Raw genomic sequence first — 27,851 nt, forward strand, 5'->3', positions numbered from 1 at the left:
GTTGGCACTCTGTGCCAGTGCCACCTCTCCATGTAGCACGAATTATATTCCTGGCAGGTTTTCTGCCATCGAAACCCAGCACTCTGTTTCTCCTTTTCTCTATTTCATCCTGCAGGGTTTGCAGGTCGGACTCGGAGAAATTCTGGCATCATTTTCTCTGTCTAAGTGTCATGGCCCAGCTGTCTTCTTTGCCGCCTTCTGCCAAGTTCTCCTTATGCTGCACGAAAACAGTCATGAGACATTCAGTCAAGCTAGTTGACAGTCAACTTACTAAGCCAAGCACTGTTTCTTACCTGTTGCTCCCCCAGCGTGATGCTGCAATCCGCAGCGAAAATTGGCATTTTGAAGGCTGCAGACTAACTTACACCCCTTACATTACTCCTGCTTTATACAGGTTTTATGCCAATCACTATTTCAATGGATATGCAGATAGCTGATGCACAAAATTTAGCAGACACAAGTAATTCTGCGTTGGCATAAAAGCAATGCAACTCACTACTCCCATGTGGAATTTCGGGACCAGAGTCTCTTATGACATGAAACTAGACAGCTCTCTGATCTATCACATCTCCCTCATCCATTACTACCAAAAACAGATTAAGTGGTCATTCATCTCAGTGCAGTTCATGGAATCTCGCTGTGTGGAAAATGGCTGCTACGTTCACCCATATAACAGTAATTTGCTGTATGCGAGTTGTTTTGAGATTCTTCTGAGATATGTGATAGTGTGCTGTATAAATGTAAGTCTTTCCCTTCCTGCTATATTTCTTCCTATTTTTTCCAGCCAAATTGACATGGTGAGCCTGCAATGCCTGTTTTTGTTTGGCACGTGGTATAATACCAAGAGGGTTGAAGACTAGGAATTTCCCTTCAAGATGTTTTGCTGTATGTTTGCAGAGGTTTTCAAATCAAGACTCAGAGGAAGCAGTTTTGATTAGTGTTGTTCAGTCAACTAAAATGAAGAGGAAAGTAGTAATTGACTAAAATGATTGTCAATTTTAACTGAATTAAAATTAGAACTTTTTTTCTGAAAACTATAAATAAAACAAAGCTAAAAGTCAAGGGCCAGAGGTGAGACTAACTAAAATCCTCAATATTTCTAGGATAAAACAACATTGGTTTTAATGACCTTCCCTCCATCATAAGGTCAGAAATGGGGATGGTCGCTGATGATTGCACAGTGTTCTGTTCCATTCGCAACCCCTCAAATAATGAAGCAGTCTGAGCCCGCATGCAGCAAGACCTGGACAACATCCAGGCTTGGGCTCATAAGTGGCAAGTAACATTCGCGCCAGATAAGTGCCAGGCAATGACCATCTCCAACAGGAGAGAGTCTAACCACCTCCCCTTGAAATTCAACGGCATTACCATCGCCGAATCCCCCACCATCAACATCCTGGGGGTCACCATTGACCAGAAACTTAACTGGACCAGCCATATAAATACTGTGGCTATGAGAGCAGATCAGAGGCTGGAAATTCTGCGGCGAGTGACTCACCTCCTGACTCCCCAAAGCCTTTCCACCATCTACAAGGCACAAGTCAGGAGTATGATGGAATACTCTCCACTTGCTCGGATGAGTGCAGCTCCAACAACACTCAAGAAGCTCGACACCATCCAGGACAAAGCAGCCTGCTTGATTGGCACCCCATCCACCACCCTAAACATTCACTCCCTTCACCACCAGCGCACAGTGGCTGCAGTGTGTACCATCCACAGGATGCACTGCAGCAACTCGCCAAGGCTTCTTCGACAGCACCTCCCAAACCCACGACCTCTACCACCTAGAAGGACAAGGGCAGCAGGCACATGGGAACACCACCATCTGCACGTTCCCCTCCAAGTCACACACCATCCCGACTTGGAAATATATCGCCGCTCCTTCATCATCGCTGGGTCAAAATCCTGGAACTCCCTTCCTAACAGCACTGTGGGAGAATCGTCACCACACGGACTGCAGCGGTTCAAGAAGGCGGCTCACCACCACCTTCTCAAGGGCAATTAGGGATGGGCAAAAATGCCGGCCTCGCCAGCGACGCCCACATCCCATGAACAAATAAAAAAAAATGTAGTTTCAGCTTCCCTGAACTCACTTTGGTAATCTGACATTTGCGGAACTGATGCCATGATCTGAAATAATAGGCTGACTTCAAATACTTAGTAGCATGCTACACTCTAAACATTACTCTTTCAGCTAGCTAGGAATAGTTTTTTTTTGAAATAACAATAGAAAACATTTCAAATACACAAAAGGTGTATCAGCATCTATAAAGAGAGAAACACAGGTTATTGGCATGTGGATGTGTAAACCTTCATCAGAACCCTGTTATGCACCCAACTAAAATGAAGAGGAAAGTAGTAATTGATTAAAATGATTGTCAATTTTAACAATTAAAATTAGAACTTTTTTTTTCTGATAACTATAACTAAAACAAAGCTAAAAGTCAAGGGCCAGAGGTGAGACTAACTAAAATTCTAAACATTTCTAGGATAAAACAACATTGGTTTTAATGTAGTTTCAGCTTCCCTGAACTCACTTTGATAATCTGACCTTTTCTCTTTACAGATGGTCACTGACCTGCTGTGTATTTCCAATATTTTCTGTGTTTACTTTCAGATTTCCAGCATTTTTCAGTTTTTATTTATTGAATTTTTAAAATTTGCTTTAAGTGTTAAAGTTAATGGCCTTCATTTGCTCTGAGCGGCAAACGAACGGTGCCCACCACTCATTAGATTTAAACTTACCCACAAATAATCCATGGGCTTTAGTGCAGGAACTTCCTCTAATGGCGAGCTGCAAAAAGTGCAGCGTCCTCCCCCAGGCATCGGTAAGCGGTGTCTTCAACAACAACAACAACAACATGCATTTATATAGCGCCTTTAACGTAAGTAAAACGTCCTAAGGCGCTTCACAGGAACATTATCAAACAAAATTTGACACCGAGCCACACAAGGAGATATTACGACAGTTGACCAAAAGCTTGGTGAAAGAAGTAGGTTTTAAGGAGCATCTTAAAGGAGGAGAGAAAGGCGGAGAGTTTTAGGGAGGGAATTCCAGAGTATAAGACCAACAGGGAAAGGATCTCTCTGTTCGCTCAACCAATTAGATTGAAGCATCCTTGACAAGCCGTGCCGACACAGAACCAATCAGCTACAACAGTAAATTCAATGTAAAATCAGTTAGAGAAAACAAAATAAAGAGAAGGTAAGAAATATTGAATTAAATGACAGAGATAAAATAGAAAGAAAAAGTAAAAAAATTAAAATTAAATTTAAAAAAAATGTCCAACAACAATTAAAATCGGGAGGAATGAAACTCCCCACATTTTTAAAAGTTAATTTTCAGCGCCAGAGATGTTGTTTAGCAGTCGTTACGACTTACTGCACTATTAAAAGTTAATTTAGACCTAAACAACCCAGCGTAACTTTTTCTGAGTAGTTTAGTTTGTTTCCAGCTAGGCAGTGCAGCAGCTTCACGCTGGTCCATTCATTTCACCTGCGAGCTGTCCTTCCCAAGCTTTCGGACGAGCAGGGCATCTGGTGTAGTCAATTTTACTCTGTTCAATTATTCGAGACTGACACCATAATGGTTAATAGCCATATGACTTTATTTACCACAAGTAAGAATAAATACATTACAGTATTTAAGCAGTAGTTTACAAAGCACAGTTGAGAATTATATTATCCCATTGTCCTTTGGGTAGAAGCCGCAACCTCGTTCCCCGTTCCTCCATTCATGCACTCTTGTTCTCGTTTACATACCTGGTACTTTCTTTTCTGTCCTCTACACTTAACAAAGGCTCAGACTTCCCAGTTATGCCCCAAAAAAACGGAACTGTGGCAAAATAAATCTAATCAGGTATTTTCCAAAATATTCCCCTTAATTTACCCAATCATATAGACAACACGTACTTGTCCAGAAGAGACAGTGCCTTGTGGCCCCCCCATATTTCTCCTTATCCTTAGCGCAATGTTCCTCAGTCCCTGCAGTTGATGAATCACTCTATAGATCCTGAAGGTAATGGGCGTACTAGCTAGCTTCAGTATTCCAGTACGTCTGAAGAAGTGGGGGTACCGTTATATCCCTCCCTTAATTTGCAATAACAAGATTCTCATGGCTGTTAGTTCCTGCAGCAGCAGTAAGTTAATTTAAAAGCAGTCTATGTTAGGGTAGTTTCAGCTAAAGCCTTGACTAATTAAACCTTTCGAGCCTGGTTCCTCTAAATACCTTAACCTATATTTCCATACACTGGTAGAGCAACTGCCGTATTTGCGCATTTGACTGCACATCCGCGCTCGCCAGAAATTTCTCTTCCATTTGCTCTTAAATAACGGTGAATGTTGTTCGGCTCTCCGTTATTTTTGGAGCAAATTCCAGATCATTTAAAAAAATAATAATTTCCTTTCAACTTTTGACTGAATTAGCACCAACCAAAATCAGTAATGTATGTTAGTGATAGGGAAGCTTTGCCTTAAATTGTGTTGCACTCTAACCTTAAAGTATGGCTTAATTCTTAAAAAAAAGTTACTGGAAATAACAAACCTGTACTAATTTTCATGTAAAAGAAAACAAATGACTTGCATTTATATAGCGCTTTTCACGACCTCAGGAAGTCCCAAAGCGCTTCATAACCAACTAAGTATTTTTTGAAGTGTAGTCACTGTTGTAATGTAGGAAACACGGCAGCCAATTTACGCACAACAGGGCCCCACGAACAGCAGATGTGGTAATGACCAGATAATCTGTTTTTAGTGATATTAGTTGAAGATAAATGTTGGCCAGAACACCGGGGAGAACTCCCTTGCTCTTCTTCGACTAGTACCATGGGATCTTTTACGTCCACCTGAGAGCAGACAGGGCCTTGGTTTAACATCTCATCTGAAAGACGGCACTTCTGACAGTGCAGCACTCCTTCTACTGGCACTGGAGTGGGACTTGAACCTACAATCTTGCGACTCACTCAGAGGCGAGATTGCTAACAAATACAAAGGTGATACTGCACAGACTTTCCACACTTGTGGGAGCATCAGGAATTTGATTGATGTTGATGTCAGTAGGAAAGGAAAAAAACAGCAATAGCATAAGAGTCTCGGCCATCATATATACCTCACTCAAGTGATCATTCTTAATGTATAAGCCATCAGCAGACTATTCAACCATGGAGAGCCTGATCCTATCCTTACCCAGTATCCAGTGCAGGTCACCAGCTAGTGATCAAGAGCAGGAACTGTAACTGATTTTACTGTTCCTAGCCCAATGTCTAGTGGTAGCAGCAATCAATCAAACTGCAGAAGTCAGCTAACTGAGCACAGACTGGGGATTGAACCTGAGACCTTCAGTTCCACACCATGCAGTACATCTACTCATTGGGTCTACTGAAGGAACAATTGTCCTGAAATCCTCCTCTCTGGGATTTTTAGACAGCAGTCTTTGCCTCTGCTTGGTGGAGGAATATAAATAATTAATAAATTAATATTCAAAACCTTAAAGGTATTACTGAATAACAATTTAATGGACATTTGTCTACTGCAAAATTGAGTATATGGTGGAAGTCTGACAACTCCTCATCCATCAGTCACCTAACTATTCCTTAATTGAACAAAATATTTTGCACACATGTGCCATTATGAAAAATTGAAGTCCATTTAGACTGGGTTCTCAACTCACTAGTATAGAAAGAAGAACAGCTGGCACCACCCTTTCATCTGCACCAAGCATCACCCACCAGCTTTTGTCTTGAGTTAAGTCCTTCACCAGTTGGATCCTGGCCCAGATTGAGCTGTGGACCAATCCCAGCATGGACCCAGTCAGCATTCATTTCCTGCCAAGAGAAGGTTAGGAAACTTTTATTTGATCTCATGACATAAGAATTTTAACTTTAAAAAATTGCCCACAGATGAGAAATAGCATATGTAATAACTTATATGTGTAATACTAGTTGTAAAATCTAGGGCCACTTTATAGACTACCAAAAATAAAACCGAAGGGTTTGAAGTTGAAGTTTGAATGATAATTAAATTGCATTAGAAACATCTGTCACATCTGTGCAAACATCAGGTGGATCCTTTCCTGCTAAATTATGAACTATAAAAACATTGATTTATTAGTTTAGAATTTTTTTTTTAACAGTGTAGCCTGTTGAGGTTGAAACCATAAGTTGCCACTCAAGGAGTGTTTCACCATGCAATTTACACCCATGGTTCTGTCTGTAAACTCATCGGGGTCCTATTTACTTCTGAAACAGGTGGGCACTTTGGACAGCTGGCGCTAGGCCCCCTTTGAAAATGGAGACGGCCGCATCGCCGGTGTTCATGAGGTAGTAAGATTACAGACCCCATTTTGAGGCCGTTACCGCCTAATAATGACAGGAAAAGGCAGTGAAAATTGACCCCATTGTATAATCTTTATTGTATTATCGGCCCTGAAATTTCTTGGGTTGGGGGGGTAGATGGTTTTCTGATGGGATGCTGTAATTAGGCGTAGACATCAGATCCTCGATGGTTATACCACTTTTCAGCCCCCTTGGAAATCCCAGCACTTGGGTAAATGGGCAGGTGTATTATAATGTAACGTCTGTCAGGGAAATGTGTAATAAGACATATTTGCTTCATTTGTTCCTTATCAACGTTGGACACCAGGGATGTCTGAGTCCCTGGCATCCAGTATTGCTAAGGTTGTGGGAGAGGAGGAGTTTAAATATTGAAAATCCAGTTTTAGTTATGCAAAATTCCTCCCAGCCCTGCACCCCCACTCGGATGTGCGCCCCAATTGTACCAGAAATGGCGTGGGCACCTGACAGAATTTCGGACAGGATCAGGGTCGTGGGCAAGGGACAGCTGAAAGTTATGCTCCACCACAGATCCGTTCCACCCAGTGCCTCCTCAGAAACGTTGGGGGTAATTTTGTCTTTGGGCGATAGTATAAATCGGGCAATGTGAATTCAGCCACCCGTTATACATCTCTCCCTGCTTTTAATTTCCATTGAAGCCACCCAAAGTTAAAATTACCCTCTTCATCTTTAATTATGATTTTGAATGTTTAGCACTGGTACAGAGTGGAAAAGTGGCCAACTGGCTTGGACTAAACCAGTGAGTCATTGACAAGAGCTGCTAACGTGGCATTCTCTCCCTCATAGAAAGACCCATATTTATATATTGTCTTGTCACATCGGCTGAAAACTTCTCAAAGTACTTCACTTGCAATAAATTACTTTCAAGTTCAGTGATGTAGATAAATTGTGGCAATCGTAGCAAGATCTCAAACAGCAGCGAGATAAATGGCCAGCAGATCTGTATTTTGATGATACTGGTTGAAGGAGTAACATTGGCCAGGATACCAGGAGATCTCACTGCTCTTCTTCAAATAGTGCCATGAGATCTTTAGCATTTACCTGAGCCACTGGAACACACAGGTGTGAGTTTAATATCTCAAAGCTCTGTCAAAGCAGCAGTACCTCTGAGCTGCATTGGAGTTTCTGAATTGATTACGCATGTGACATCCACAACTTTCTCACTTAGAGGCAGAAATGCTGCCAAGTGAGCCAAACTGTCATGTCATGCAATTCCATACCTACAGCACTATCAAAATGAGGAGAGAGAGGCGGGGAGAGTAGGATAGTCTTTCGCTTCTACGACCTGGGTTTCAATCTGACTGATGGTATAAAGTCTCCTCTGTCTGTCGGCTGAAAGAATCCTATCTAAAATCAATTTGGGGCAATTTAACCAACTTCCAGGGTGCACCCTCAATGTAAAACTGCCTCAACTTGCCTCATGGTAATACGGTCCCTCTGATATTCTTCACAATCTAGCCAATGCTAACTCCCCTGGACCATCTGTTGCTTCTGAGGCTTATTACCAGGCTAGATTTTCTTTGAAGCTGTTAATCTCTTCAAATCCAGATCAGTGGAAACAACTGCTGTCTCTCATCCTACGCTCTGTACAGTAGCTAGTCCATGGCACCATGCAGAAGCCTCTTTGTTCCATTGTCTTGCTCTTCCATTGCAATTTCATCCCATAACCACACACAAAAGGTTGAACTGCACAGAGTGCTTTACAGGTAAGTAACTTACCACTTTTCTGTTGGTTATCTGTAGGCTTGGTTTCCCTAAGTGTTACTATTTACTGAGGCAGCTCTCAGGACTTTGTTTCATTCCAAGAACTGTGTGCTATAAATCATACTTTAGTTTAATCTGCTGTATTTTATCATTGCACTTGATTTTGTAAGTGAGTTTCATTCGTTGTTTTAGCCTATTGCACTTCTTGTCCGCACGTATTTTCAATTCATTGAAAATGAGTGTGGGTACTGGACTAGCAACCCAAGGTTGTGAGTTAAAATCCCACAATAGCAAGGTGTGAAATTGAATTCAATAAATCTGATAATCTGTGCACTAGCACCAGACAAATTGATCATGCAAGCTGTCAGATTGTCACAAAACTCAACTAGTTCACTAATAGCCTCAGGGAAGGGAAGTTACTAACCCTTCCTAGTCTGTCTTAATCTGACTAGTCCACACCAAGCAATTGCCCTCTGAAGTAGCTTAGCAAACCACTCAGTTGTAAAAAGCTAGTGGCTCAAGAAGAAGGCCCACCACCACATTCTCAGGGCAACTAGGGTTGGGCAATAAATGTGACCTTGCCAGTGTCATCTACTTTCCAAGAATTTTTTTTAAATCGTGGAGCAGTGCTTAATGTAGTACTAGTAGTCTGTCCGTTTGTCTGTTGTGTTCTGCTGTAGGGCAGAAGCCTCACACATGAAATTCTGGAGCTAATTACTAGGAAAGAGAAGCTGAAGTGGCCTCCTGTTGCCTTCTTCACAGTTTTTATCTATGCCTTCTCCTAGGTAATTGTAAACAATTTTACAACACCAAGTTATAGTCCAGCAATTTTATTTTAAATTTGCTGGACTATAACATTTGCCTGAGGAAGGAGAAAATCTCCGAAAGCTTGTGAATTTAAAATAAAATTGCTGGACTATAACTTGGTGTTGTAAAATTGTTTACAATTGTCAACCCCAGTCCATCACCGGCATCTCCACATCTTCTCCTAGGTAGGCTGCAACCAAGGGTAAAGAGCCTCACCTCCCCTTCACGATGGCGGGAGGGGCCATCGCATCCATCGGGTGCAAGTACCCCCACTGGACATCAACCCAGCATTCAAGGCCGTCGCTCTGGTCTCCGCTTGCCGAGGCTGTCTGGAGTGGAACTCCAGTAATAGTAGTGTTACATTTAAAATAAATCTGAGTCTATGTACAGTACAACTTCACCATAATGAATCCTGCTTATAATGAGCCCCAGGTTTTAACAATCAGCCCTGCTACAACGAACACGTGAGCAGGATTTACCTGGACCGATCTGGATACAATGATGGCATTCAAGCTGAGGCCAATTGAAAGATAACCTATTGTAGTGTGAATCCTGCATGATGTAGGCATCTGTTACCTGATAAGATGACCCACCATCTTCACACAAACAAATCAGTGACATCAAGTCGGGGAGAGGACGAGGATGCGGAGGGCACAGAATAAGTTATCCCCTTCACTGCATGAGTTCATAAAGGCAATCACAACTGCTTCATACCGTCATTACCTGGAACAGAGGGTCTTTTTGGACTTCTTTAACAAGATAGAAACAGCGTGCATTGAGTGCACAAATAATATTAAGCATTCTACACTTTTATCGTTTATTTAACAGGATAAAATGATCAATTCAAACTGAGCATTTCTTCTTTTTTTTTTGATGCAGCAAGTCGCCAAACCCGACTATATTGAACACCCTGATATAAGGGTCTTTTTTGCCAAGGGGAGTTTATTATATTGAAGTTCGACTGTATTTTGCAGGTCAAAAAGTGAAATAACACAGATTTTAGACGTGATCCATTTACAAAAACTGTTTGCCAATGATACAAAAGAAGCAAAATCCATAACAGCAAATGTGCACCTAGTATAGAGAGGTGCTGAACTTGAGCCCGAACTCCAATTTAAAGATTTTAGTAATTTCAGCCTTTTTATTTTCAGACTTTCCATTCACTTACCTCTTCTGCTTATTTAGCACAGATACAGGGCTAGGAACTACCATGGATTTAAAAAAAACTACAAAACCAAGTATTCGAATATGAGGTGTTCGCTAACATAACACTGATATGATTAAGCCCAGTTGTAGACCTTGTACAGACAACCCAACCCCAGTGACACCCAGCAAAAATATGTAGCTGAGTACCATTCTCCGCAGGCTGGCTACTGAAAAGCAGCTGTTGCTAACTTGTTCGAGGTGATGGTTTGGCCTGACTGTTACTTTGTGGCTGTATATTCCTATCAAACTGTCCAGCAGACAGCCCATTTTTTTGTTTTTGTGCCGCTCCCCCACAGGCCATTTTGTATGAATCCTGCTTGGGGATAGCTGTCTAAAAATGTATGGATAGATGTTCCTGGTCATGCAGTTGGTCATTTTGGATAGCCAGGGTCTAGTGCATAGAAGGAAATCGGTGGGGTGGACTGCACGCCCATAAGGGTGTCCGTCTGATTTTCCTCTGTGTGCTGTCCCCAATCAATCCAATATGCCCTGCACGCAGTGACATGTAAATCTGCCCTGTAACTTCAAACAAAAACAGAAAATGCTGGAAACAAACAGCAGGTCAATCAGTATATGTAGAGAGAAAAAGATGGGTTAATGTTACAGACAGTGGGGCTGACAGAACCTGATGTTATGTCTTCGATAACGTCACCGAGGTGTAGCTTGCGGATGAGAAATAGGAGGGGGCCATGGATAGAGCCTTGGGGGACGCCAGAGGCAATGGTGCAGAGGTGGGAAGAGAAGCCATTGCAGGAGATTCTCTGGCTACGACTGGATTCGTAAAAGTGGAAGCAGGCAAGGGTAGTCCCACACAGCTGAACATCATAGATGCCAGTGTCCAGCCAATTCAGTTCATTCCACATGACATTAAGAAGTGATTGCGTGCATTGGATGCAGCAAAGGCCATGAGCCCTGATAATATCCCGGCTGTAGTGCTTGATGACCTGTGCACTACAGCAAGTCATCCCTTAGCTAAGATGTTCTGATTCAGCTGTGACATAGTTGGCATCTACCGACAATGTGGAGATTGCCCAGGTATGTCCTATCCACAACCTGGCTAATTACTGTCCCATCAGCCTACTCCCAATCAATAAAATGATGGAAGAAGCCATCGATGGTGCCATCAAGCAATACCAACTCAACAATAACCTCATTGATGCTCAGTTTTGGTTCCGCCAGAACCACTTGGCTCCAGATCTTATCACATGATAAGAATGCAAGAGCTGAATGCCAGGAGAAAAGTAGACATAAAGGCAGGCATATGACTGAGTATAACACCAAGGAGCCCTAAAAAACTGAGCTCAATGGGAATCATAGGGAAAACCTTCCAGTGCCTCTAACCATACTTGAGGAAGATGGTTGTGGTTGTCGGAGGCTAGACGACATAGCCCCAGAACGTCACTGCAGGAGTTCCTCAAGGAAGCATTCACGGCCCAACCATCTTTAGCTGCTTCATCAAAGACTTTCCTTCCATCATAAGGTCAGGAGTGGGGGCTGTTCACTGCGATTTCACACGCTCAGCTCTATTCACAACTGCTCTGTTAATGAAACAGCCCATGCCAGCCTGCAGCAGGATCTGGCGAACATACAGGCTCAGGCTGACAGGTGGAAGGTAACATCTGTATCACATAATGGCAGGTAATGGCCATTTTGAACAAGAGAAAGCCCAGCTATATGCCTTTGACCTCTCAACATCGTGAGAGTTGTCATTGACCATAAGCTTAATTGTCATATCAACACCGTAGCCACATGAGCAGGGCAGAGGCTGGGTACTCTGTATCGACTGGCTCACCTCCTGAACCCTTAAAGACTTTCCACCACCTACAAGGCTCAAGTCAGGAGTGTAATGAAATACTCACCACTCATCTGGATGGATGCTGCCACAGCACTCAAGAAGCTCCACACCATCCAGGACTGAGCAGTTTGCTTGGTTGGTACCTCCTGCTACTCATTATCAACACTCTCCACCACCAGTGCACTGTGGCTGCAGTATGTATGACCCACAGGATACATTGCAGCACCCCAACAAGGTTACCTCAACAGCACCTCCCTCTCCCCTGTGACATCTTCCACTGAGAAGGACAGGAGCAGCAATGTCATGTCACCTCTTGAGTTCCTCTCCAAGTCACACACCATCCTGACTTGAACATATATCACTGTTCCTTCATGACGGCTGAGTCATTATCCTGGAATTCCCTACCTAACACTATTGTGGGAGCACAATCATCACAAAAAATATTGGCAAGTAATATCAAGGAAAACCAAAAGATGTTTTATAAATACATAAAGAGCAAGAGGATAACTAAGGAAAGAGGAGGCCTATTAGAGACCAAAAAGGGAACCTATGTGTGGAGTTGGAAGATGTGGGTATGGTTCTTAATGAATACTTTGCGTCTGTCTTCACAAAAGAGGGGAACGATGCAGACATTGTAGTTAAGGAGGAGGAGTGTGAAATATTGGCTGGAAAAAACACAGGTGGGAGGAACTATTAAGGGGATTAGCGGCTTTGAAAGTAGGTAAATCACCAGGTTCAGATGAAATGTATCCCAGACTGTTAAAAGAAGCAAAGGAGGAAATAGCGGAGGCTCTAACCATCATTTTCCCATCTTCTCTGGCTACTGGCGTGGTGCCAGAGGATTCGAGACTGCTAACGTTATACCGTTGTTTAAAAAGGGAGTAAAGGATAGACCGAGTAATTACAGGCCAGTTAATCTAACCTCGGTGGTGGGCAAATTATTGGAAACAATTCTGCGGGACAGTATTAATCATCTTTTGGAAAGGCACGGATTAATCAAGGATAATCAGCGTGGCTTTGTTAAGGGAAGATTGTGTCTGACTAATTTGATTGAATTTTTTGAGGAGGTAACAAGGAGGGTCGATGAGGGTAGCACGTTTGATGTAGTCTACATGGATTTTATCAAGGCTTTTGACGAGGTCCCACATGGCAGACTGGTTAGAAAAGTAAAAGCCCATGGGATCCAAGGGAAAGTGGCAAGTTGGATCCAGAATTGGCTCAGTGGCAGGAAGCAAAGGATAATGGTCGATGGGTGTTTTTGGGACTGGAAGGCAGTTTCCAGCAGGGTTCCGCAGGACTCAGTACTAGGTCCCTTGCTTTTTGTGGTATATATTAATGATTTAGACCTAAATGTAGGGGGCGTGAATAAGAAGTTTGCAGATGATACAAAAATTGGTCGTGTGGTTGATAGTGAGGAGGATAGCTGTAGATTGAAGGAAGATATCAATGGACCGGTCAGGTGGGCAGAAAAGTGGCAAATGGAATTCAATCTGGAAAAGTATGAGGTAATGCATTGGGGAGGGCAACCAAGGCAAGGGAATACACAATAAATGGGAGGATACTGAGAGGTGTAGAGGAACAGAGGGACCTTGGAGTACATGTCCACAGATCCCTGAAGAATGCAGGACAGGTAGATAAGGTGAATAAAATGGCATACGGGATACTTTCCTTTATTAGCCAAGATTCCATCCCACCATCAAACTCACCATGGACTACTCTTCAGAATCGGTTTCTTTCTTGGACACACAAATCTCCATCAAAGACGGGCACCTCAGCACCTCACTCTACCGCAAGCCCACGGACAACCTCACGATGCTCCACTTTTCCAGCTTCCACCCCAACCACGTCAAAGAGGCCATCCCCTATGGACAGGCCCTACGAATACACAGGATCTGCTCAGACGAGGAGGAACGCGATGGACACCTACAGACACTGAAAGATGCCCTCGTAAGAACGGGATATGACGCTCGACTTGTCGATCGACAGTTCCGACGGGCCACAGCGAAGAATCGCATAGACCTCCTCAGACGACAAACACGGGACGCAACCAACAGAGTACCCTTCGTCGTCCAGTACTTCCCCGGAGCGGAGAAACTACACCATGTTCTCCGCAGCCTTCAACATGTCATCGATGATGACGAACACCTCGCTAAGGCCATCCCCACGCCTCCACTACTCGCCTTCAAACAGCCACCCAACCTCAAACAGACCATCGTTCGCAGCAAATTACCCAGCTTTCAGGAGAACAGCGTCCACGACACCACACAACCCTGCCACGGCAACCTCTGCAAGACATGCCAGATTATCGACATGGATACCACCATCACACGAGAGGACACCACCCACCAGGTACATGGCTCATACTCCTGTGACTCGGCCAACGTTGTCTACCTCATACGTTGCAGGAAAGGATGCCCCGGAGCATGGTACATTGGCGAGACCATGCAGACACTGCGACAACGGATGAACGGACACCGCGCAACAATCGCCAGACAGGAGGGTTCCCTCCCAGTCGGGGAACACTTTAGCAGTCAAGGACATTCAGCCACCGATCTTCGGGTAAGCGTTCTCCAAGGCGGCCTTCGAGACACACGACAACGCAAAATCGTTGAGCAGAAGTTGATAGCCAAGTTCCGCACCCATGAGGACAGCCTCAACCGGGATCTTGGGTTCATGTCACGCTACACGTAACCCCACCAGCAAAAGGGGAAAAAAAGTTATCTGTTTTTAATTCTCTCTCTCTGCCATTTGGGTCTCTTTCTCTCTGTCTGTGTAATTGACACAATGTATATTCAGTGTACTGGGACGTACTGTTCTCCGTGACTGGCCTGTTTGAACACCAACGACACCTTTTGATTGGTGTGATGGTGTCCCAGCCTAATATAAGATATGCGATTTGAGAACCTTTCACTCATTCACCTGACAAAGGGGATAATCTCCGAAAGCTTGTGATTTTAAAATAAAATTGTTGGACTATAACCTGGTGTTGTAAGATTCCTTACATTTATTAGCCGAGGCATAGAATATAAGAACAGGGAGGTTATGCTAGAACTGTATAAAACACTAGTTAGGCCACAGCTTGAGTACTGCGTACAGTTCTGGTCACCACATTACAGGAAAGATGTGATTGCACTAGAAAGGCTGCAGAGGAGATTTACGAGGATGTTGCCAGGACTGGTGAATTTTAGCTATGAGGAAAGATTGGATAGGCTGGGGTTGTTTTCATTGGAACAGAGAAAGCTAGGGGTGATTTAATTGAGGTATATAAAATTATGAGGTGCCTAGATAAAGTGGATAGGGAGGACCTATTACCCCTGGCAGAGGGGTCAATAACCAGGGGGCATAGATTTAAAATCATTAGTAGAGGGATTAGAGGGGAGCTCTTTCACCCAGAGGGTTGTAGGGGTCTGGAATTCAATGCCTGAAAGGGTGGCAGAGACAAAAACCCTCAATGCATTTAAAAAGTACTTGGATGTGCACTTGAAGCGCCGTAACCTACAAGGCTATGGACCAAGACTTGGAAAGTAGGATTAGGCTGGATAGCTCTTTATCGGCCGGCATAGACACAGTGGGCCGAATAACCTCCTGTGTCGTAACTTTCTATGATTCAATGAAGAACTGCAGCAGTTCATGGAGAAGGTCCATCGCCACCTTCTAAAGGCAACTAGGGAAGGACAATCACTGCAGCCTTGCCAGTATCACATCCCAAGAACACATAATAAAAAAGTGAAAACTGCGAGCTTCTTGAACACTTCAGCCAAGTTAACATCACCAGGTGGTGCTTAGTGAACCCAACAATAATTCAGCTTACCACCTCATTGAGAATTGCTGAAAGTAAAGACAACAATCTGTATACTGACAGTATAACAGCTCTGTGATTGGATTTTTTTTTTCTGTCTTGAATAACGGTTTCTCCTCATGGAAACAAAACCCCCTTCCATAAACACCCAAATAATAAAATATGTGAGCTTGTTTTATTACGTGAAAGGTGCTATATAAATGCAAGTTGTTGTTGTTGCCTGATCTATGTTCAGGATCTCATTCATATTACTTCTTTGATGTATTTTCAGTAAGTAGGCTTACTTTGTAAGTTTAATGCTGCAATATTGGGGCATTTCGCTGCTTCTTTATGGGTACCACGTACAGTGCACTGCTTGACACAACATTTTCCTCACTGGCTCCTGAGACTAGCATTGTATTGAACAAGAGTTGTACCTCCATCCAGCTGCAGATAGAATCAACAATAATAACTTGCATTGATATAGCGCCTTTAATGTAGTAAAACATCCCAAGGCGCTTCACAGGAGCGATTATCAAATAAAATTTGACACCAAGTCACATCATGAGATATTAGGACAGGTGATCAAAAGCTTGGTCAAAGATGTAGGTTTTAAGGAGCGTCTTAAAGGAGGAGAGAGAGGTAGGAAGCCAGAGAGGTTTAGGGAGGGAATTCCAGAGCTTAGGGCCTAGGCAGGTGAAGACAAGGCCACCAATAGTGAAGCGATGAAAATCGGAGATGCACAAGAGGCCAGAATTGGAGGAGCACAGAAATCTCTGAGGATTGTAGGGCTGGAGGAAGTTACAGAAATAGGGAGGGGAGAGGCCATAGAGGTATTTGAAAACAAGAATGAGAATTTTAAAATCGAGGCGTTCCTGGACCGGGAGCCAATGTAGGTCAGTGAGCACAGGGGTGATGGTGCGAGTTAGGATATGGCAGCAGAGTTTTGGATGAGCTCAAGTTTACGGAGGGTGGAAGATGGGAGACCGGCAAGAGAATCTGCACGGAAGGAGATCATTTGGCCCATCAAGTCTCTATCTGTTCTTTGCTAGAACAAGCCAAAGTTCATCCCACTGCTCTGTGTTCTCCCCATGGCCCTACATCTTCATCCTTATCCAATTTTCTCTTAAAAGATGCAATGGTTTCTGCTTCAACTACAATATATGGAATGGAGCAAAATATTGGAAAATTTCACATGTCACTCCGCTTTTTACGAAAGGAGAGGGAAACCAGGGAATTATAGACCAGTTAGCCTAACATCTGTTGTGGGGAAAATGCTGGAGTCTATAATTAAGGATAGGGTGACTGAACACCTCGAGAATTTTCAGTTAATCAGAGAGAGCCAGCATGGATTTGTGAAAGGTAGGTTATGCCTGACAAACCTGATTGAATTTTTTGAAGAGGTGACTAAAGTAGTGGGCAGGGAAATGTCAATGGATGTTATTTATATGGATTTCCAGAAGGCATTTGATAAGGTCCCACATAAGAGACTGTTAGCTAAGATAGAAGCCCATGGAATCGAGGGAAAAGTACGGACTTGGTTAGGAGGTTGGCTGAGCGAAAGGCGACAGAGAGTAGGGATAATGGGTAGATACTCACATTGGTAGGATGTGACTAGTGGAGACCCGCAGGGATCTGTCTTGGGGCCTCAATTATTCACAATATTTCTTAAGGACTTAGATGAAGGCATAGAAAGTCTCATATCTAAGTTTGCCGATGACACAAAGATTGGTGGCATTATAAGCAGTGTAGATGAAAACATAAAATTACAAAGGGATATTGATAGATTAGGTGAATGGGCAAAACTGCGGCAAATGTGAGGTCATCCTCTTTGGATCAAGAAAGGATAGAACAGGATACTTTCTAAATGGTAAAAAGTTAAAAACAGTGGATGTGCAAAGAGACCTAGGGGTTCAGGGACATAGATCAATGAAGTGTCATGAACAGGTGCAGAAAATAATCAATAAGGCTAATGGAATGTTGGCCTTTATATCTAGAGGACTGGAGGACAAGGGGGCAGAAGTTATGCTGCAGCTATACAAAACCCTGGTTAGACCGCACCTGGAGTACTGTGAGCAGTTCTGGGCACCGCACCTTCGGAAGGACTTATTGGCCTTGGAGGGAGTGCAGCGTAGGTTTACTAGAATGATACCCGGACTTCAAGGGTTAAGTTACAAGGAGAGATTACACAAATTGGGGTTGTATTCTCTGGAGTTTCGAAGGTTAAGGGGTGATCTGATCGAAGTTTATAAGATATTAAGGGGAACAGATAGGGTGGATAGAGAGAAACTATTTCCGCTGGTTGGGGATTCTAGGAATAGGGGGCACAGTCTAAAAATTGGAGCCAGACCTTTCAGGAGCGAGATTAGAAAACATTTCTACACACAAAGGGTGGTAGAAGTTTGGAACTCTCCTCCGCAAACGGCAATTGATACTAGCTCAATTGCTAAATTTAAATCTGAGATAGATAGCTTTTTGGCAACCAAAGGTATTAAGGGATATGGGCCAAAGGCAGGTATGTGGAGTTAGATCACAGGTCAGCCATGATCTTATCAAATGGCGGAGCAGGCACGAGGGGCTGAATGGCCTACTCCTGTTCCTATGTTCCTAATATGAAAAACATGAAATAAAAACAGAAAATGCTGGGAACACTCAGCTGGTCAAGCAGCATCCATGAAGACAGAAACAGAGTTAACGTTTCAGGTCAATGACCTTTCATCAGAACTGGAAGATGTTAGCGATGCACAGCTTTTAAGCAAATACAGAACCAGGGAAAAGGGGACAGAAAACAAACTATATGGAGAGATTTGTGATTGGGTGGAGGACAGGAGTGATTAAATGACAAGAGGATAGCATGACGGAAATCCCAAGAAAACTTATATTGAATCGGGGACAGGGACTTGATAAAATTAACATAAGTAAAGCAACAGTAATGAAGAAAATAATAGCAGGACCAGATGGTTTCCATCCCAGGGTTTTAAAGGAAGTAGGTGAGCACATTGCGGATGCCCAAACTATAATCTTTCAAAGTTTTCTGGATTCAGGAACTGTCCCTCTAGATTGGAAAATTGCACATATCACTCCGCTTTTTAAGAAAGGAGAGAGAGGGAAACTGGGGAATTATAGACCAGTTAGCCTAACATCTGTTGTGGGGAAAATGCTGGAGTCTATAATTAAGGATAGGGTGACTGAACACCTCGAGAATTTTCAGTTAATCAGAGAGAGCCAGCATGGATTTGTGAAAGGTAGGTCGTGCCTGACAAACCTGATTGAATTTTTTGAAGAGGTGACTAAAGTAGTGGACAGGGGAATGTCAATGGACGTTATTTATATGGACTTCCAGAAGGCATTTGATAAGGTCCCACATAAGAGACTGTTAACTAAGATAGAAGCCCATGGAATCGAGGGAAAAGTACGGACTTGGTTAGGAAGTTGGCTGTGTGAAAGGCGACAGAGAGTAGGGATAATGGTAAGGTACTCACATTGGCAGGATGTGACTAGTAGAGTCCCACAGGGCCTCAATTATTCACAATATTTATTAACGACTTAGATGAAGGCATAGAAAGTCTCATATCTAAGTTTGCCGATGACACAAAGATTGGTGGCATTGTAAGCAGTGTAAACATAAAATTACAAAGTGATATTGATAGATTAGGTGAATGGGCAAAACTGTGGCAAATGGAATTCAATGTAGACAAATGTGAGGTCATCCACTTTGGATCAAGAAAGGATAGAACAGGGTACTTTCTAAATGGTAAAAAGTTAAAAACACTGGATGTCCAAGGGACTTAGGGGTTCAGGTACATAGATCATTGAAGTACCATGAACAGGTGCAGAAAATAATCAATAAGGCAAATGGAATGTTGGCCTTTATATCTAGAGGACAGGAGTACAAGGGGGCAGAAGTTATGCTGCAGCTATACAAAACCCTGGTTAGACCGCACCTGGAGTACTGTGAGCAGTTCTGGGCACCACACCTTCGGAAGGACTTATTGGCCTTGGAGGGAGTGCAGCGTAGGTTTACTAGAATGATACCCGGACTTCAAGGGTTAAGTTACGAGGAGAGATTACACAAATTGGGGTTGTATTCTCTAGAGTTTCGAAGATCTGATCGAAGTTTATAAGATATTAAGGGGAACAGATAGGGTGGATAGAGAGAAACTATTTCCTCTGGTTGGGGATTTTAGGAGTAGGGGGCACAGTCTAAAAATTAGAGCCAGACCTTTCAGGAGCGAGATTAGAAAACATTTCTACACACAAAGGGTGGTAGAAGTTTGGAACTCTCTTCTGCAAATGGCAATTGATACTAGCTCAATTGCTAAATTTAAATCTGAGATAGATAGCTTTTTGGCAACCAAAGGTATTCAGGGATATGGGCCAAAGGCAGGTATATGGAGTTAGATCACAGATCAGCCATGATCTTATCAAATGGCAGAGCAGGCACGAGGGGCTGAATGGCCTACTCCTATTCCTATGTTCCTACAAAAGGGATGATGATGCAAGGCAAAAGGAGGTGATAATGAGACAAACATAGAAACAAAAGATGGGTCCAGACATGAAAAGGATCCACTGCAAAAAGTGGAAGAAAACCCCCACAAAACATGGAAAGGATTCACCATGGAACATGCAATAGATTCACAACAAAAGCATAGGATGGAATATTTCTTCATTACAATGCTACTCACTGATATATGTGCTAACCAACGTCTCCCCATCAACAAGTATCTTTAATTATTTAATGTACTGCAAGTTGCAAATTAATGGAGATTAAACCAAATGAACGCAATTTAAATCAATGCAACAATTTATTACTTATTACAGAGAAGCAGGTAGCAGTAAGAGCAAAAATGTACTGAGTTCACAAATGAGAAAAATAAAACAATGTTCCTCCACACCATACTGATTACATTGACAATGCATGGCTGTCAGCTGTGTGGTACATTTATAAAAAAAATTACTCAGCGGGTTGTTATGATCTGGAATGCTCTGCCAGAAAGGGTGGTGGAAGCTGACTCAATAATAACTTTCAAAAGGGAATTGGATAAATACTTGAAGTGGAAACATTTTCAGGGCTGTGGGAAATGAGCAAGGGAATGGGACTTAGTGGATAGCTCTTTCAAAGAGCCAGCACAGGCATGATGGGCCATATGGCCTCCTTCTGTGCTGTATCATTCTACGATTCTACCAGGGAATCAACTGCAGAACCAGCAACTGACAAAAATATGAGATGGGGACCTGGGTTCAGATTTAGCCTGGAATGATGCATTGTAGGCTCCTTGGCTTGCTGGCTTCAAGTGTCCTATCTGAACAAGTGTTTGGGGTAATCTTAACCCAGTTCCTAGTGGATATGGGCCCACAGCACAAAACCAGCGCTAAACTGGTAGTTTCATTCAAAGAAAGAACAAAATTGCGTTTATATAGTGCCTTTCATGACGTCAGGACATCCCAAAGCACTGTACAGTTTTTTTTAAGTGTAGTCACTGTTGTAATGTAGGGAAACACGGCAGCCAATTTGCACACAGCAAGGCCCCACAAACAACAATGAGATAAATGACCAGATAATCTGTTTTGGTGGTGTTGGTCGAGGGATAAATATTGGCCAGGACACCGGGGAGAACTCTCCTGCTGTTCTTCAGATGGTGCCACTGGATCTTTTGCATCCACCTGAGAAAGCTTAATGTCTCATCCAAATGACAGCACCTCTGACAGTGCAGCACTCCCTTACTACTACATTGGAGCGTCAGCCAAGATTATGGTCTCAAGTCTCTGGAATTAGGGCTTTACCCCACAACCTCCTGACTCAGAGGCTACCACTGAGACAAGGCAGTCAATGAACTGAAAACTTGGTACACTGCAGCAGTGGGGTATTTTTTCTGAGGTTGGGACTGAAGCAGGTTGTTGGGCAACGTAGAGACAACCTTGATGAGTGCAAAATTCACATAAGTAAAAAAAAACGTGCAAATCAAATATACCTTTGAGGTTCAGGAGTGGCAGCAAATGTAACACACATCGGACAGCTGACAGCCGTGTCCCCTGTTCATGCTGTGGCTCTTCTAATGATTTTTGCCTTGAATCATTTTTTGTATGGGTCCAAAGACTAAACAAAACCCTTAATATCATTTCCAAAATCCTAATCCACAGCACAAACCAACAAATTCAACATAAATACAAACATACTTAAATACGATAATAGATTTGTAATTCATTGGTACACTTTAAACAATGATAAGCATGAATATAAAAAATATATAAGATAACTGGATGGGGTTTTTCCACGTGGACCAGACTTCATCCGCTTTTCATTTGGACATGTATAGTAATACTTTTATAAAGGCTAAATTATTATTGTATGTTGTAGGTTTCCCTGCAGGCTCACTGGGTAAACGGTTGGTGCTACAGAACAGACTGGTGATTCAGCTGATCTAAGCTCATAGGCACAACCACTGGTTTGGGGGTGGGGGGGGTGGCGGTGGTGAGGTTTGAGAGGAATGTCCCTGCCGTCCACACTATTTTTGGAATGAGTTATGCCCCTCTTTCCCCACTCCAAATCCAAAAATTGCCCCGAAAGCAAGGCTTTTGACAAGGTCCCACATGGAAGACTGGTCAAAAGAGTGAACGCCTTTGGGATCCAAGGGAAAGCGGCAAGTTGGATCCAAAATTAGTTCAGTGGCAGGAAGCAAAGGGTAATGGTTGACGGGTGTTTTTGGGACTGGAAGGCTATTTCCAGTGGGGTTCCACGAGGCTCAGTACTGGGTCCCTTGCTTTTTGTGGTATATATTAATGATTTGGACTTGAATGTAGGAGACACGTTCAAGAAGTTTGAAGATGATACAAAAATTGGCTGTGTGGTTGATAGGAGGAAAGCTGTAGACTGCAGAAAGATATCAATGGACTGGTCAGGTGGGCAGAAAAGTGGCAAATGGTATTCAATCCGGAGAAGTATGAGGAAATGCATTTGGGGAGGGCAAACAAGGCAAGGGAATACACAATAAATGGGAGGATACTGAGAGGTGTAGAGAAAGTGAGGGACCTTAGAGTGCATGTCCACGAATCCCTGAAGGTAGCAGGACAGGTAGATAAGGTGGTTAAGAAGGCATACGGGATACATTATTAGCCGAGGCATAGAATATAAGAGCAGGGAGGTTATGCTAGAACTGTATAAAACACTAGTTAGGCCACAGCTTGAGTACTGTATATTGTTCTGGTCACATTACAGGAAAGGTGTGATTGCACTAGAGAGGGTACAGAGGAGATTTACAAGGATATTGCCAGGGCTGGAGAGTTTTAGCTATGAGAAAAGATTGGATCGGCTGGGGTTGTTTTCATTGGAACAAAGGAGGCTGAGGGGAGATTTAATTGAGGTGTATAAAATTATGAGGTGCCTCGATAAAGTGGATAGGGAGGACTATTTCCCTTAGCAGAGGAGTCAGTGACCAGGGGGCATAGATTTAAAGTAATTGGTAGAAGGGTTAGAGGGGAGCTGAGGAGAATTTTTTTCACCCAGAGGGTAGTGGGAGTCTGGAACTCTCTGCCTGAAGGGGTGGTAGAGGCAGAAACCCTCAACTCATTTAGAAAGTACATGGATGTGCACTTGAAGTGCCATAACCTACAGGGCTATGGACCAAGTGCTGGAAAGTGGGATTAAGCTGGATAGCTCTTTTTGACCAGCACAGACACAATGGGCTGAATGGCCTCCTTCTGTGCTGTAACTTTCTATGAATCTATGCCTCCCTAATTCCTTATACCTGTCATAGTCTCAATCAGTGAAGTGATAGGGGCGCTATAATTGGCTCCTAGGCTAGGGCTGAAGAACGTCACCCTGTGTTACCACTTCTGATCACTATCCGGTGAGACCTGTTGGAAAGTTAGTTTGTGTGGATGTTTTGGGAAAAGAATTGCAGGGAACCTAATATGCTTTTATTATTTTACTGAAATTATTACATTATTGAATTTATTTTGTAATTTCTTATTTGCTGCCTCATGCTACTCCAGAGTACTCTAAACTCGCTTATTTAGGTTACCTCGGGTTACTGGGGCATTTGTCCAGGTTAGAATTCTGGTTGAATGATGTAATCTTTTACCCTTGATCATTTGCCAAATTCCAACATAATATTCTGACTATTTCACCAAATAAACCGCAGAATGAAGTCAGGAAAGGTGTATTTTACACAGGAAGTAAGATTTTTGGGATGAAGACATAATCATAATTGTATTGTGATGTGTTAGTAAAAGAAAACGTGCATCTGGCCCTGTGCTGGTATCTGTCCCCGCGCTGGTATCTATTGCTGTGTCAGTATCTGTTTCTGTGCTGGTATTTATTCCTGTGCGGTTATCTAAATATTGTGCGAGTATCTGTCCCTGTGCTGGTATCTGACATTGTGTTTGTATCTGTCCCTGCGCTGGTATCTGTCTTTGTGCGGGCACCTGTCCCTCTATATATATTCTGGTGCCTTTATTTGTAGTTAAGCTGCTATGTGCACATGGCTGCCACCAGTGATAATTAAGACCATCGTGTGAAGCTCTGAAATTTTATGATGAACGTGCAATCCCCTCACATCTTTTTCTTAATCAGTAAAATTTCATGAACAGTAGCTCTTACAGTTTGTTTATTTTATACCCATGCTGATGGCTTTCCTCATACTATTGCACCTCTCTCCAACAGGGAAGCAATGAGTTGTTAACTTCTTTTGTGGTTATTTCTCCTGGGCTTGGCACTTCACAATCATAAAACAAAAAGTGCAACTTGCAAAAAAGTGAACAAGCCACAGTTACTACTTCCTTCACAGTCAGACATTTAAGTCCTCATTTCTTTGGAGACATACTAACGACCATGCTAGTTCAAAATAGGTAGAACTCTTTCAACTGAGGCTAGAATTTGGCAAAAATTGGGCCTACCATTATATTTTACCAGATATATAACCAAAACACTGCAGAAAGTGATCATAAGAACGTAAGAATGTGCAGGACTGGAAGACACCATTGTGTCCCAGCTGGCCATTTGCAAAGTTTGAAAAATATGACACACTTCTCTAACTCATATCCTTAGAGCCCTTTGCTTGCCAAATATCTATCCAGTTCTCTCTTCTGCCATCACCTGCAATGCTATGCTGCGCATGCGATTACACCAGATGCAGGCCAAGTTAAACTGAACTGGGGAAGATCTGGAAATTCCGGGTCACTGTTGTGGGGGTGGAGACCTGATGCAATGTATCTCTGCCTCCATTTCCTCTTGACTGCCTGGGAATTAAGTGTTCCCCAGGCGTAACAAAAGAAAATCTGCCCTATCATGTACCGGTGGTAAAATAACTTAAGTAACCACTGTTTATTTCTATGTGTCTAGTGACTATCCTCCTTGGATAGGACAAGTAAGCAGGGTCTCTTTGGGGTTGAATTGGTTCCATTCTGATAATGTTGATCGGAGGCTGGAACCGTGTTGATTCCCTGCAAAAATCACTACTCCAGAGCATTGTTGATGAGTGACCAGTCAGCCTGGCTTATTGATGGAACCTGGTGGATCAGGCCTGTCATTGAGAGCTGAATTCTTTCCATTCAGCTACAGTTAATCCTGGAAACCAATTACCTAACAGATGGGATGGTCTTAGCTGGATAACCAGGAAGAAACTCACTGGTACTCTGTGCTGGTAAACGACATGGTTTTAACTAGTCAAACTCCAGCAGTATCCCTGTGCACACTTCGAAGTTCCTAAACCTTGGCTGTTGGCACCCTGTAACTAAGTTCTCTGGGCTTATTTAAGTGGGCTGTATCCCTATGGCGAGAGAATGTGCATTCTATATGAGGTAAACAGAATTTTTACCAATGTAATCTATATTTCAGTTGGAAGGCAGTCTGCTATTGATGCTGTTGCAGTTAAAGTAACCATTGTGCTCAATATTTATGGAATGTGATTGTACCAGACAGCATTCGGAGACCTGCCTGGTATCAGCCAGTTTGCTGTTCACTGTTCTGTATAAGTTACATCGAGTTACATCGAAACTACAGCACAGAATCAGGCCATTTGGCCCAACTGGTCCATGCCGGCGTTTGTGCTTCACCCTCTCTACTTCATCTAACCCTATCAGGATACTCTTCTACTCCTTTCTCCCCGATGTGCTTATCTAGCTTCCCCTTAAATGCATCTATGCTATTTGCCTCAGTTATTCCTTGTGGTAACGCGTTTCACATTCTTACCACTCTTTGGGTAAAGAAGTTTCTCCTGAATTTCGTATTGGATTTATTAGTGACTATTTTATATTTATGATCTCTACTTTTGGACTCCCCCACAAGTGGAAACATTTTCTCTACGTCTACTTTATCAAATCCTATTATCTTAAAGACCTCTAACAGGTCACCCCTCAGCCTTCTCTTTTCTAGAGAAAAGAGTCCCAGCCTGTTCAGCTGGGAGGTCACAGATGACCTCTTCAGACATGCCAGTGACTATATTGTTTTCAGCATTGACCAGCAGCAGTAAGAGGAACTGATCATTTCTTTCCATTGGGAACTGTATCAACATAGTGATTCATTGACCCGTTCCACAGTGCCATAGACTGCATGAAAAGGGAAGGGATTCAATTCTGTGGATGTAACATGTAGCAGAAGGCCATGTATGTTCACATGATGCATACATACTGAGCTAACCTTGTTTGAAGCTGAAAAAAAACATGTAAAATTGGCTCTTAGAGGATCATGATTGCTTCCTGGAGCTTGGATCCTACAGTGTAAGTATTCATAAGTGCGATTTCTGCTCTGTCTACAGCTAGATGCTGCCAGCTGTATTGCTCTGTGCTCCATGGTAGACTGCAATAGAGACAGCCATTGCTCCATGACTGCGCAAATCTGGGTAGTGAACTACTTTGTTGCAGTCCCTGTCCTAGACCTTGCAGCATGTTTTCTATGGACACAAAAGACTCCACATCATTACATCATTATACAAGAGGAAGACCACATAGTTGCTCTAAAAAAGAGTTCAAATGACAGAGGGCTCAAGTTAAAAATTAGGGAATTAGGAGTAAGAAGGGGAGTCAGGCGAAATATTTTCATTCAAGGGGTAATGGGCTTGTGGAAAAGGTTATTGAGGTGACATTATAAATGGGTTCAAGAGGCAGATGCATTTCTAGAGAGAAGGGATTGCAGAGGTGGACAGGTGTGGGTGAGATGTATCAAATAGCGATTCACTTATTGGGGTAGATTTTCCTCTTACGTGCTTGGGCATAAAGCATTCTTTGGGCAGAGTGCGAGAAATGGAAATGAGAGTGGGGAGAATTGCACGCACGTAACGGATCTTGTCCGATTTTCAACTTTGCTCTCTGCCTGGCCAATGTTTTATGTCCAAGTGCTAAAAAGGAAAATTTGCCCTGTTGAGTCTTTCTGTTCTAAACATTTCTTTTTTCTTGTGAGTGTTAAAGTAGACCTAATGAGCTGAAGCCTAAGTGAGCTCAAACTTCGGAATTCAACATTAATTACCCTTGAAACCACATTATTTGTTAATAAACATTTCCCCCCATTCATTTGGTGATTCTCTTAAAGGCATACTGTTTTTATGATAAAGTGGCAAATTTGTTTTTATCGGTTTCTGAAGACATTGTGTGATGATGTGAATCATGTTAAAGTATATCAATGCATATGAAATTGTTGGACACCTTTTCTGACTGTTCTCTCTCCCTCCCCAAAAATGTTTGTCAAACATTTTTTCAGATGAAGACAGTGAACCCTTTAATTTCACAGAAGTGGCTTACACCACAGAACAGTGAAAGGACATTGAAAGTTTATTGTTGGGTTTGTAGATAATTCTCAGCTAATTGGAATCTTATCTCTATCCTTAACCACAATTCAATGAAAAGGGAAGGCATGCATATTATTCACTTTTCATTTTTATAAACCACGCCAGCTGTGCTTTTATTGTCACAAAGCAAAACCACTTATATTCTGTCCAGACACTTGGCATTCAGCTTCCGGCAATAGCAGACAGTACTGAAGAAACGGCAGTGGCAGAAAGCACAGGGGTTGCAACATGGTGGAGATGGAGGTAGACACATTCCCCAGAGCTGCACACACTGACCATTGTGTAGTCTCGGCTTCTTCACTTTATGGACCATCATAATTCCATTGTTCTGGATTTAAGGAAATGAAAATTAATAGATGAGACGTATTGCAATACAATCACCATAATAATGATCCTTACAAAGATTCGGTAAGGCCACATTTCATTACTTC

The 27,851-nt window shown here is 42.7% G+C and overlaps 2 protein-coding genes across 9 annotated transcripts in view; one reads left to right on the top strand and one right to left on the bottom strand.

Annotated features, from left to right (window-relative positions):
• Nucleotides 1-27,851, top strand: part of LOC137335103 (uncharacterized) — a 107,342-nt gene that overhangs the window by 17,795 nt on the left and 61,696 nt on the right. For 2 of the 8 annotated variants that reach the window (XM_068000212.1, XM_068000214.1), the window contains exon 2: nucleotides 9,047-14,841. The exons of 4 other annotated variants lie outside the window; for them this stretch is intronic. In XM_068000212.1, the coding sequence (XP_067856313.1) occupies nucleotides 13,570-14,553 (984 nt within the window). In that variant the 5' untranslated portion in view covers nucleotides 9,047-13,569 and the 3' untranslated portion in view covers nucleotides 14,554-14,841. Of the gene's footprint in view, nucleotides 1-8,535; nucleotides 8,840-9,046; nucleotides 14,842-27,851 lie in introns of those variants that run through there. 2 more of the 8 variants (XM_068000216.1, XM_068000213.1) reach the window with 2 other exon arrangements.
• The window catches only part of asip1 (agouti signaling protein 1), a 64,237-nt gene continuing 56,845 nt past the window's right edge, over nucleotides 20,460-27,851 (bottom strand). Inside the window, exon 4 of the mRNA XM_068000217.1 lies at nucleotides 20,460-27,748. Within this exon, the coding sequence (XP_067856318.1) occupies nucleotides 27,557-27,748 (192 nt within the window). The 3' untranslated portion in view covers nucleotides 20,460-27,556. The remainder of the gene's footprint in view (nucleotides 27,749-27,851) is intronic.

The sequence above is a fragment of the Heptranchias perlo genome, chromosome 19 (genome assembly GCF_035084215.1).
Source record: "Heptranchias perlo isolate sHepPer1 chromosome 19, sHepPer1.hap1, whole genome shotgun sequence".
In the NCBI taxonomy this organism is placed as follows: domain Eukaryota; kingdom Metazoa; phylum Chordata; class Chondrichthyes; order Hexanchiformes; family Hexanchidae; genus Heptranchias; species Heptranchias perlo.